The sequence below is a fragment of the Cucurbita maxima genome, unplaced genomic scaffold (genome assembly GCF_002738345.1).
Source record: "Cucurbita maxima cultivar Rimu unplaced genomic scaffold, Cmax_1.0 Cma_Scf00002, whole genome shotgun sequence".
In the NCBI taxonomy this organism is placed as follows: domain Eukaryota; kingdom Viridiplantae; phylum Streptophyta; class Magnoliopsida; order Cucurbitales; family Cucurbitaceae; genus Cucurbita; species Cucurbita maxima.
In genome coordinates this window covers 463,734-476,775 of record NW_019272018.1, presented here as the reverse complement: position 1 = coordinate 476,775, position 13,042 = coordinate 463,734, and the positions used below count along the sequence as shown (strand labels likewise).

Sequence of the window (13,042 nt, the reverse complement as noted above, 5' to 3'; positions counted from 1 at the left end):
AAAACACTGTCATAGACTTACGTGTTCGAAAACGTCTTTAAAACTACTTATGTGTCATGGTTTCGACTTGCGACAGAAGTGTCTTGCTTTTACCTAAAATAGAAGTAGCACGTAGCTTAAGTATTTTAAGAAATATTTAATAAATGACTCTATTATTGGGGTTAGATGCAAACACATACAATCATGAATGAAACTTATCCTTTCCGTCTATATTCCCTTAGGCGACTATCCTAAACGGTTAATTGCATGTGTGTTCACTGTTCTACACACGACCCACACACGTGAGTATGGACCCACTAATGGGTTCGCACTCCTTATGGTCCCCTTTCTTGGTCAGGTTAGCATTCTTTGGAGCTGTTGTTATCGGACACTCGTTAGAAATAGCATCCGTCGTTGCACTTTGATCAACATAATGATCATTTTTTTTGCCTCGTAACTTATGCATCCGTACCATCATAGTAAGAGGATATTCCCCGATGCATGAGGTCCCAACATTTTCATTCAATATCATGTAAAACATGCCCTTCGGTTTTCCTTCCTATCATATCATTTTTCAGCATAGCCTTTTAAGAAGGCATGTATCACGGTTGCATCTCATATCAATCATATCATACATGATCTTATTGTCATATCATGCACATAACATATCCTTCGACATATCACATCATACATGTATGATATCACAAAAACACGTCACAACATGTTTTGTATCGTCAAACGTGTTACAACATAACATTATATCATATCATCAACAGTCACATCATAACACATGTCATAACATTAATATAACATATCACCGACATTTCATATTCATATCATTTCATAAACATATCATAATTATATCATAGTCATATCATTTCACAAACATATCATAGTCATATCGTTTTATAAACATATCACACGTATCAAGCATATGACACGTGCAGAACCACGACACACATGTCATCATACAAAACATCAATTTCCAACCATACCGATAGCTGTCACTTACTTGGTTGGCTTTAGCCAAAATTCTATCTAGCTTTAAATTTGCTTGCTTTCGTTCTTCGAATTCGTTCTCACTTATGTTGAGGCTTCCCCTATTTTGAATATTCACTTAACTGACTCAGTAAAAATCGAATTCCATGTTTTCATTGTTTCTAATTGTGTTTAGTAGTAAAAATTAAATATAAAAAAAATGTGAATATTATTTTATGGTGCTTTAATCATACCATCCAAATATGAGTTGTTATAATATTATTATCTAACTCAAAGCTAAATAATTACAACAAAATTTGGAAAGATCTAAGATATAACTAGTTGTAATTTACTAAAATCGGTAAGTTTATGTATTTGAGTCTAATTTAGATGTCTTTATTTCTTTCCACATCTAACAAAATGGAATGAGAATAATTTTGATGGAAAGATAGATTAAAACTCTATAATTTTGGTGAAAGAACTTAGTTGATTCGAGTTATGTAAAAAAAAGGTAAAAAAAGGTTAAAAAATCCAAAGAAATTATAAAACTTGCGAAAATTTGAGAAATTTGCAAAAATCGGTCTATGATAATCAAGAAAACTTACGAATGTGGCATACTTCGATACTCTTTCCTACTTTATGTTCGAACTTGAAGTCCAATTCAACTAATGGTTTTTGTCACTGGGCTTGTTTTAACATCAATTTTAATTAGTAAAAAAATTGGCAAATGGCACTATTGTTCGTCCTCGCACGAACCGGAATCCCAGAAGATATTGCCTCTAGATTCTGAGACAACGGACGACAAATAACATTTCTTTTTCGGAGACAATTTATAGGCAATGGGGTGACCTTCCTAAATAAGGACAACCAGTCGGATGCATTCTTCTCTATTTTAAAAGGCCTAGAGACGTCTACCAAAGCAGATGACAGCAGATGACAGGGCCCTTCGTCATGGTTGTCTTCAGATCTTCGAAGGCCTTTTGACATTCTTCTAACCATGACTAGGGTTGGTCTTTCTTCGTTAGTTTTGTTAACCACATTTATTAGTATGTCAATCCTAGGAAGGATCACACTTCAGTCATTGAAGTAGAGATCTTTCACTCTTGGATAACCTTTATCTTGTCACTAACCATGTTGATTTGCCTGCATTTGATGACAGGTCCTAGAAAGTTGATACATTTTTTATATGAACTAAAAGACATCAATCATACAGTATGCTTCAATGAAGATGTGAAGAAAAGGTTGTCAAAATTATCAAAAGATGTTTCAATTCATGCCACATTGAAGAAGAATGAAGTTTGATTGTTATAAATTTTGGGTGGGTTATAATTTAGAGTAATTTAGAGTCATTATATTTTAAGACTTTTTATTTACTTCCGGTTACAATTACCGGATGGCTAATTATGGGCATTAAGTATGAATGTTACAACTATTGTAATGATAGTTTCATTTTGATAGTTTAGGTTGCATGTAGAATCATTCAAGTTCGACATGATCAATCTTGCTTGTGGAATGATCCGAATCTCAAACACCAACAAGAATCATTCAAGCTAGACATGATCAATCTTGCTTGTGGAGTGATTCGAATCTCAAACAATATTCTTGCCTTGAGATATTCAATCAACAAAGGTAATCTGAATCTTACTCCCCTTGTAGTGGTTCCTTATGTTATCATTTGGTATCAGAGCTTCAGGTTCAAGATTTGATATATGTTTCCTTTATGTTTCTTTTCAATTTGTTTTTATCTTTATACTTTTTAATCGACCCAAAATAAAAAATCCAATCTGGGCTCTACTAAAAAAATTTGAGAGGGGAGAATGAGAGCTTCATTTGTGTACATGAGTGCAAACAGAGTGGCCTAAAATTCATTGAGTACACGTGAGAGAGTGTTGTGAGGTTCTTTGTATTTCCATAACTTATTTTTTTGTAGCCAAGTTTCACAAATAGATTCAAGGACGAATCCTCTTGAAGAAGTGGAGAATGATATGAACTAAAAGACATCAATCATACAGTATGCTTCAATGAAGATGTGAAGAAAAAATTGTCAAAATTATCAAAAGATGTTTCAATTCATGCCACATTGAAGAAGAATGAAGTTTGATTGTTATAAATTTTGGATATATTACAATTTAGAGTCATTATATTTTAAGACTTTTTATTTACTTTCGGTTACAATTACATAATGGTTAATTATGACCATTAAGTATGAATGTTACCGCTCTTGAATGCATTTGATAGTTTCATTTTGTGGCTATATAAAGTCATGTATGTTGTATTTGTAAGAAGACTTGGAAAATAGATAGTAAAAGAAGCATTTGTGCTTTTCTTTAGCCAATGGCTAACTATATTTGCAATTCTATATAGTTTAGGTTGCATGTAGAATCATTAAAGCTCGACATGATTAATCTTGCTTGTGGAGTGATTCGAATCTCAAACAAGTATTTGAGATATTTGATCAATAAGAATCATTCAAGCTAGACATGATCGATCTTGCTTGTGGAGTGATTCGAATCTCAAACAATGTTCTTGCCTTGAGATATTCGATCAACAAGGTAATCCGAATCTTATTCTTCTTGTAGTGGTTCCTTATCTTATCAATTTTTTTGCAAAGTCAAGGGTAATGTTCTATTTTTCTTTTTCTAAAAGAACACAGGGTCCCGTATGGTGTTTTTTGCGAGATGGATGAACCCTATGTCAACAACTTATAATGACTTCCTCAATTCGGCTAGCTCTGGTGGAGTCATCTGATATGCATTATTCGCAAGGGTTTGACCCTAGGTAGGAGTTCGATTTCATGATCAATGCCCCGATGGGGTGGTAATGTTTTTGGCAAATTATCCGACATTATGTTAGCATTATCGTGCAAAACGTCTTGAACTTCCTTCGAGACAGGATCGATGGTGGTTACTTCTTCCACCAAAGGTATGACATAAATGTGGTCTCTTCTCAAGCGAGTCCTCTCCTTAGTTACAGGGCAGAAATCATTCTTAAGTTGTCCGACTGTTTGATTTTTTTGGAGATTACGGTAGGATTGTAATAAGTAATTATTATGCACTTCGACAATAACATTGAGATGACTTTATGTTCAGGAAGGAAGTTCATCCCAAGTACATGTCGAAGACGTCCATGCGAACCACTAAATCCATTTGTTTTGACTAAAATCCCCAATTTCAGAAGACTCTCTTGGGTACCTCAATAACAACTTTCATTTTACTCGGTTCTTTTCTATTTAGAGTCCCAGTATGTGAGTTTTTTGGTTAGAGATGAAATTGTGGGTCGCGCTCAAGTCTACCTAGGTGCTTTTGTTGGGTTGCAAGTTTATTGTTGCATCAACAAACATTAGTCCCTTCTTGGTCACTTCCTTCTAATAGTCCATCCTTTGGACGGCAGATAGAAATTTCAACACTCCCATTCTAAGAGTGTCGTGGTCTTCCTCTTTTTCTGCTGCCGGTTCGACTCCTAGGTCATTACTCTCTTGTATTAAGACTTAAAGTGCACTGAAGGATGCTCGGTGAAGGCAATATGAAAGCCTGTGAGGGTCTTTATACAACATACATTGTAAAGGCATTGTTTGATAGTTCCTTAAAGAGTAAGACCCTCAAGATGAACCGACATTGGTATTTTGATAAGATCTATTTGTTCCCCGGTCTATCATTCCCTCCATTTTATCTATTGAGCCCTTCAATCGTCTTACTTATTGGCTTTATGGTTTGCCCCTAGAGTTTGGGTGAGGGGGATGAGTCTCTTTATGACAACAAGCCTGACGTCAAGATCTTAAACCTTTTATTCATATAATTTTTTTCGTTCAAGGTTGCTGTAATAGCCCAAGCCCACCAACTAGCAAAATTGTCTTTTTGACTTTTCCTCTTGCGCTTTCCCTCAAGGTTTTAAAAACGAGTATGCTAGTGAGAAGTTTCAACTTATAAAGAGTGCTTCATTCTCCTCTCCAACACATGTGCAATCTCGATCTCACAATCTACTTCTTCAGGGTCTAGTGTTGACCCTTGTTACCCGACAACTCAACCCAATCCAATCCAAAAATAAAGTATTGAATTGTAAATTTTATTTAGATTGTTCTGGTCACCCATCTAGGGGATCTAAAATTTCAAAAAAAGATTTTTTTAATTCTAACCGGGCAATATTAAATTTTGAAATAGTGTTTTTTTTTCTTTTTGGAAAGGAAAGGGAAATTTATTATTTCAAACAAACCTCAACTTTGATTTTTGAATAATTCTCAATTTTTTTTTTTATAAATTAAAAGAATAGAAAATTAAATTAAATTTTAGAAACCTTAGCAGTTGCCACCTCATTCTCTCACCGTCATCAACCTTTCGTTCGAGGATGCACGAGGGCGATGCAACCGGATCCGTACTAGTCTGATGTTTGCCGGCTAATCCCTTCTTGCAGCTGCGACATCTCAAGATCTGGTGAACCCAGGGACTCACGAATCAACGGCGACTCGTCTCCAACTTCAGCGGTGTATCGGAATCGTCTCTTTAAAGGCAGCTGTCCAATATTACCCACGAACTAGCGACGTGGTTCGCAACGACCCTCTCTCTTCGGCGGCGGCGTAGCGTCGGCGGCGTCGTAATCCTCTGTTCCAGCGGCATTTTTGGAGATCGAGTTATTCTTAGAGGTTTAATGAAGTCGAATGTTTTACTGCTATATGAGATCGGTTTATTCTAGGCGTTTCAAGTAGTATTTGGTTCGTCATTTTTGATTGAAAAATGTTATCATTTTCTCATTTCTCGAGTAAAGACTGGAGTTATTTTGGATTAATTGATCTTTTTGTCCGACCTGAGTTTAATCAAGCAAGGAAGTCTAGCAATGTTCCTTAAATTAAAATAAAATAAAATTTGGGGGCGTTTGAACGCATTTCCGATTTGTCTCTTTTCATATCTTGATTTCGGTGGTGCAAGGTATTTACCGCTGTAGTTCTAGTTCTAGTTCAGTTTGTTTCGGCGTTAATCCTGGTGGTGGGATGTAGCTTTGCTATTCGAGTTTGCTGTCCAATATATGAAGAAGGGCCGCAGTCGCTTTTTTTGATGCTTCGAAAGGGGGTGTGGGCCGTAGGCGAATAGGTCATTTATAAGCTATTGTCTACTTCTCTTATGATATGCATCTTTCCTGGAAATCTTTCTAAAGAGCCTTCCTGCTTGTCATTTACCAATTTTCTTCTGACAATTTTGGATGTTAGGTTGGTGCCCAATAAAAATTTGTGCTTGTGAGTAATATTCATTCTTCTGCAGCGCTGGAATGGACAGTAAGTACAGCAGAGAGTCGTCAGATGAGGATGAAGTGAAAAAGAAAACAGATAGACACCGCCATAGTAGTAGAAAAAGAGATCTCGGACAGCGTGGTTGTCGTGAAGATGATAGTGATTCTAATGATGCCAGGGAAGAATATGGGAGTAGATGGCATGAGTTGAAAGATGTGTACAGTGATGAAGATCAGACTAAAGTAAGAATTAGTGAGAAAAATGATGGCCGCATACATGAACGGTGGCAAAGTGAAGATGGCAGAAAGAATGCATCTAGACGAAGTCCTGGTGAAGGTTACGAGAGAATTGACAGAGACAGAAACAGGCATGATAGATACGAAAGGCGTCAAGGTGACAATAAGCGTAGAGAACAAGAGAGAGGAGACCAAAAAGAACCCCTTCAAAATATAGATAAGGATGAGCAGAGAATGAACAGAGATAAAAACAGGCACAATAGAAATAGAATGCATCATAATGAAAATCATCAGAGAGAACAAGAGAGAGTAGACCGGAAAGAATCATACCGAAGTTCTGATGAAAATGAGCAGCGAGATGATAAAGACAAAGACAAAAAAAAGCATGATAGAGATAGAAGGCATCAAGGTAAAAATCTGCGAGAAGATAGAGGAGATAGGAACGAGACATATCAAAGTTTTGGTGAAAATGAAGAGAGAATGGATAGAGACAAAAGCAGACATGATAGAGACAGAAGGCATCTTGGTGAAAATCGGCATAATAGAGAACAAGATAGAGGAGACTGGAAAAAGTCTTATACAAGTTCTGATGAAGACGAGCAGCAAGAAAGGAAGCATGACCATAGACGATGTGAATCTGAGAATGGAAATAAAAATATGGATCGCCATTTGCACCATGATTCAAAAGATGAGCGTGTCAAGGCATTGCATAGAAAATCAGAACATGGCAGGAATTGGAATGACAATGATAGGGAGAAGAAGCATTCAAAACATGATTACAAGTATAGAAATTCTCAAGATCTACGAGATAAGGAGGTGAATGAACAGAGAGAGGATCGTAGAAACATTGGGGAGAAAGAAAAGGCTGGCACGCGGACTCTTGACCATCCACAACCTCACAGACAAGAAAAGCAGTCTGAGAACAATTTGAATTCCGATGCTTCAAATCTGGGTAAGAGTGGTGGGGTTTATATTCCACCATTTAAGTTGGCCAGAATGATGAGGGAGGTCCAAGATAAGAGCAGCGTTGAGTATCAACGTTTGACATGGGATGCACTCCGGAAAAGTATCAATGGACTTGTCAACAAGGTCAATGCTACTAACATTAAGAATATCATTCCAGAGTTATTTGCAGAGAACCTGATCAGGGGCAGGGGTTTATTCTGCCGTTCCTGTATGAAGTCACAAATGGCATCTCCAGGGTTCACCGATGTATTTGCTGCACTGGTTTCTGTTGTAAATACTAAGTTTCCAGAAGTGGGCGATCTTCTTTTGAGAAGAATTGTCTTGCAACTCAAAAGAGCATATAAACGGAATGATAAGGTAGGATTGCATGATATTTGTAGTTTATATTAGTTTTTCTCTCTGGCTTCTGCAACATCTTCCTTTTTAAAATTTCTGCTAATCCTCTTTGCGTTTGTTTATCTTTGACAGCCTCAACTACTAGCTGCTGTAAAATTTATAGCACATTTAGTTAATCAGCAGGTGGCTCATGAAATAATTGCATTAGAACTACTCACTGTGTTGCTGGAGAATCCTACGGATGACAGCGTGGAGGTGGCTGTTGGTTTTGTAACTGAGTGTGGATCAATACTACAGGATTTCTCTCCTAAAGGGCTTCATGGTCAGTGTTCAATCATGTTAATTCATTAGTTGACCTTTTAACTTCTCGACATTGATTGGAGAAAGAAGATATTATCTGGATAGAAGTTTTAGTAAAAATATTTCTAGTTGAAGGCTTATATTTGTAAAATATGTATGTTGAATATTACACATGCCAAAAACTGTAGTCTGGGAAATAATACACATGCCAAAAACTGAGGGAACTAAAGTAGTCTATAAGATGTTTTTATCTAGACCCAGAAAGGAGCATGCACCTTGAAATGGCTTCATTTTGAATCTCTGATATTCTTTGTGTGCAATCACCATGGTCACTGATTTTTATTTGCATGGATCTGTCATGAAATTATCATCCTCCATCTACCCTCATTCTGTTTGGGTTTCTTGAAAAGCTTATACCTTCTACAAAAGATAACGAACTTTCATGTTACTTCCAATTTTTTCTTAAGCCCGCTCCTGCTGGAGATTAGTTTATTTAATATTTTCTACATTTCTTATTATCAGAAAAATAAAATTGTTATATTCTTTTTCTTTATAACTCAAGGACATTGTTGTTCACCCCATAGGATAGATTAGGTTCTAGTAAGGTCACTTCATTTATTTTATTAATTTTTTTGAAAATATAATTCCTCATGTCATCCACATTTATATTACACCAAGATTGTTTATTCACTTTTATTTATTTCATACTCATTGATTGCAGGAATTTTTGAGCGGTTTCGCGGAATTCTTCATGAAGGGGAAATAGACAAAAGGGTTCAGTTTCTGATTGAAGGCCTATTTGCAATAAGGAAAGCGAAGTTTGAGGTATCGTCATTTTTTGTTTTCTCTCTTCCCCATATTTATTTATTTTTTTGTAAGTTAGAGTCTTGGGATGTAATGTTGGGAGTTCACAAAACTTGTGAAGATTTAGGATATCCAGTTATTTTTGTTGTTATCATTAGTTTTTAGGGATGAATTAGATGTAATTCTCTCTATGAAATAAAGTTTTAAATAATTTATTGTTTTAGTAATGAATAACTTTAATGCACCATTCTATGAAAGTTGGTTTCTATATTTAAAAGAAAATGTACAGCGGCTGGTTAGTTTCTTTGTCTTTTCTTTGGTGTAAAATGTGTGTGAAGTAAATTGTACTTAGAGTTCTTCTCCCCCTCCACCCCCCCCCCCCCCCCCCCCCCAATTTTAGAATCTAGTTGTTTCTTTCATGTTGTACCATCGTTGTGTGACTTTTGATTTCCGAATTGCACCTCTTGCAATGTACCCGAAATATCCTTCCCGGAAGTATTCCTAGTTGTCTGTTTCCAAGCATTCATTTCTTTACCGTCCTTGTATAGCCGCAATGATGTTTTACTTCTCTTTTTTGTTTTCTCCGTTTGGATTTGATTCAGGGCTATCCAGCTGTTCGTCCAGAATTGGACCTTGTGGAGCAAGAAGATCAGTTAACCCATGAAATGTCCCTGCAAGAAGAGATAGATCCTGAGATTGCTCTTGGTATCTCTTTTTACATGGTCTATTAATTAATCAAACTGGGTGTTCTCATGATGTTTGTTTTATTCATTCATTTATATTCCTGACCTGGTTTCAGATATCTTCAAATCTGATCCGAATTTCCTCGAAAACGAGAAGCGTTATGAGGATTTAAAGAAAAATATACTTGGTGAGGAATCTGAGGATGAAGAAGACCGTTCTGATGCTGGATCGGACGATGAAGAGGATGAGGATGAGGAAAATGATAATGAAGAAGAAGATGAGGAGCAGATGCAAATAAATGATGAAACAGAGACTAATCTTGTGAACCTCAGAAGGACAATTTATCTGACAATTATGTCCAGTGTGGACTTTGAGGAGGCTGGGCATAAGCTTTTAAAAATTAAACTCGAGCCTGGTCAAGAAGTAAGCTCTATAAGCTTTTCCTGTTACTAACATTTTTTGCATACAATTTAATAGGCTTTCCGACCTCTTTCTGAAAGTCAAACTGGTTTCTTGTTTTTTTTTTTTTTAATTACTTTTTTTGGTAAGAAATCAAGCTTTTATTGAAAAAGATAAAATATATAACCAAGTAAACAAAAAACAAGTCCAACAAAAAAGACATCCCAAAATAGCTACAGAAAGAGATTCCAATCCAACAAAATCGAGGCAATATCATAATTACGAAAAGGCCTAGACACGGACTCCCACAAGGAGGCAGTAACCACCTCCAAAACGTGATGGCTTCATATTTCTAAATATCCTATTGTTCCTCTGAATCCAAACCTTCCCCAAAATAGCTAGAAGTTCTATAATAATGACTTGTAATCTTGATGTTTGTTTGTGATCATTCTATGTTGTGTTGTTGATATATTATACAAATGGTACAAATGTGGGTGAGTTCATCTGTTTGCTGTGATATTTGCAGATAGAGTTGTGCGTCATGTTGTTGGAATGTTGCAGCCAGGAAAGAACTTATCTTCGATATTATGGTCTGTTGGGGCAAAGATTTTGTAAGATCAACAAAGTGCATCAGGAAAATTTTGAGAAATGCTTTGTCCAGCAGTACTCGATGATTCATAGGCTTGAAACTAATAAGCTCAGAAATGTGGCTAAATTTTTTGCCCACTTACTCGGCACTGATGCTCTTCCATGGCATGTCTTGTCTTACATTCGATTGACTGAAGAAGACACCACATCTTCATCTAGGATTTTTATTAAGATCCTTTTCCAGGTATTTCCACTCTATCTTAAATGTTATCTATATGATTATGTTTTCATTAATCGTTAATGTTGCTATTATTTAGGATAGGGAATTCTGCCGTTGAACGTATTGTTTGTCAAATAGCAAAGCTTTTTATTTTTCTCTTGTCATGGTTGATGGTACGTCCATAGAATTGTTTGGTAATGAATGAAACAGCATCCTTTCCATCGTGTCTACTTGGTTACTATCATGCCGAACCCTCTGCACGAGTCCTTTTTATATAACTCATCCCATATTTGTGGAATTGATATTCTGTATGTAACACAACTTTGTATCAAGTCATTACTGATGTAATTCTCGACGAGATGATGTAAAAGAATGCATTCTTCTTATCCCCGTGAAAAAAAGGCATCTTGAGTCAACAATTGCGGGATGGAAAATTGAAGATCAACCTTTGGAATGCTAATAAATATCTTATTTACTAAGATATGTTCAGATCGACTTGCATTCTTGTTAATGAATGTTTCTGCAACTAGTCCAAATAAGAATACAAGTGATGGATGCTTGATCTTGTGCTAATTATCATTCATTTCTCATTAATAACCATACAAATGGTGCTACTTTTTTCAAAATATGATGGTAGCGACCGTGTAGAAGTTAGCAGTAGGTGCTGGAACTGAGAAGAATGCTTTGGAAGATGTTAATTTTTATATCTTGGCGTTACGTGGTACAGGAACTTTCAGAGCATTTGGGCATTCGACTATTGAACGAACGTCTCAATGACCCGACAATGCAGGATTCGTTTGAATCTATTTTCCCCAGGGATAACCCAAAGAACACAAGATTTTCCATTAACTTCTTCACGTCTATTGGGCTTGGTGGTCTGACTGAGAATTTGCGAGAGTATTTGAAGAATATGCCACGGTTAATCATGCAACAACAAAAACCAGTGTCGGACTCCGATGAGGAATCTGGAAGTTCTGATTCGTCGGGTTCAGATTCAAGTACTTCACAGTCGGAATCAGATTCGTCAAGCTCTGAGGAAAGTGAAGGCGAAGATAGGAGGCGTGGAAAAAAGAGGAGGAAAACAGGAAGATGATAGGTTTGTATATTTTCTCCATTTGCTCTTGCTGGATGTTTATTATCCATATAGGCAATGTAATAACCTTTTATTTACTTGTTTTTTTGATGAAAATTTACCCCTCTAAGGACTAATAGTGGTTTCTCTGAAATTGATAGATTAATGAAGGAGGTGCTTAAACTGAACGCAATGGTAAGGTAACACTTTTCTTTATTATTATTATTATTATTTTTTGAAAAGTATCGTATCCGGGAGGTGGTGTTCACGATCTCTTGAATAAAGTAGAGATGCCCCAGCCCAATATTGGGCAATCTTTTACATCATTATTGCAGTCTATGAGAATCTGAGAATGGACATGGTGTGGTGATTCAAAATATGATCACGATAAGGAATTGCATTGAAAATTCCTTCCATTCAGGGGTTGTAGAAATTCAAATTTTACAAGTAAACATGCCTATTAATTTTGCTCGATCAAAATTGCTCTGGCACTGCTGGGTTTTCTCATGCATGTTTTGATATGAAGATAACCCTATCAATCCCTCGAAGAATGGAATTCATAATCTAAACATATATGCAAGCTTAATGAGATACGACCATAAATCCACATTATAGTACTCTATCCTCTTTTCTAGCTGTGGTAATCATTAAAATTAGCATGCATCTCAAAATTTCTTAAGATTTCTTAGAGGTATTTTGGTAATTTTTTCCATCATATTTAGCATTCTCATCCAATGCCCTAGAATCATATCCTACCTAAGGTAGGCATGCTTGCATACTACTATGTCCTAGCGATCCCTGCAAGTTTTATTTGAGAAAGTTTGAGTGACTACTTGGGTGAATTGCATCTTCTTGAGCTAGCTTTTCTGCTTGTCAGGAGCTCCAAATTTCTTAAAATTTCTCTAGTTGGATCTACTTCAAGTGAAATTAAGGTCAATATCAAAATTGAGGCAAACGAGAGTCAAAACTGGACAAACATCCCACCTCATTGGTCATCACATGCGACTGGAGCTCACCCACGTGTAGCCTACACACAAGTCACATGCGTGTCTGGGAAGGGAACTTATGCTCCTTGCGCGATATGTTGGTTTGTGCTAGTTTGTCACTCGGAGTCTCATAGCGTGTCTTCAAGATTGGAGGTGCGTGAGTTTTTTTTTTTATTTTCCTGGTGATGACACGTGGTGTATCACAATCGTACTTTTTGAACCGTGCAGTATCGTGATCTTGACACACTCACAACTAACCTTAAGGAGAACTCAAGC

General features: G+C 36.4%; 1 protein-coding gene across 7 annotated transcripts; it reads left to right on the top strand.

The window, feature by feature from the left end:
• The first annotated feature begins 5,247 nt into the window (after positions 1-5,247).
• Positions 5,248-13,042, top strand: LOC111468333 (pre-mRNA-splicing factor CWC22 homolog). Of its 7 annotated transcripts, XM_023113556.1 has the most exons (10): positions 5,248-5,593; positions 5,877-7,734; positions 7,846-8,035; positions 8,735-8,838; positions 9,420-9,522; positions 9,617-9,924; positions 10,427-10,732; positions 11,436-11,804; positions 11,942-11,975; positions 12,658-13,042. In XM_023113556.1, the coding sequence occupies exons 2-8, from the start codon at positions 6,214-6,216 to the stop codon at positions 11,799-11,801; spliced, it is 2,898 nt and encodes a 965-aa protein (XP_022969324.1). In that variant the 5' UTR covers positions 5,248-5,593; positions 5,877-6,213; the 3' UTR covers positions 11,802-11,804; positions 11,942-11,975; positions 12,658-13,042. The 7 variants fall into 7 exon arrangements, with proteins under 7 accessions (XP_022969324.1, XP_022969320.1, XP_022969308.1 ...); XM_023113552.1 differs by lacking the exon at positions 12,658-13,042 and having other exon boundaries at positions 11,942-12,106; XM_023113540.1 differs by lacking the exons at positions 11,942-11,975; positions 12,658-13,042 and having other exon boundaries at positions 5,877-6,038; positions 6,207-7,734; positions 11,436-11,801.

What these genes read in the sequence shown, in the direction of transcription:
- LOC111468333 (XM_023113556.1), top strand. Translation starts at nt 6,214, where the DNA reads ATGGACAGTAAGTACAGCAGAGAGTCGTCAGATGAGGATGAAGTGAAA. An exon ending in TAAGGAAAGCGAAGTTTGAG is followed by an intron (nt 8,839 to 9,419) that starts GTATCGTCATTT and finishes GATTTGATTCAG; the next exon opens with GGCTATCCAGCTGTTCGTCC. An exon ending in TTATTAAGATCCTTTTCCAG is followed by an intron (nt 10,733 to 11,435) that starts GTATTTCCACTC and finishes TACGTGGTACAG; the next exon opens with GAACTTTCAGAGCATTTGGG.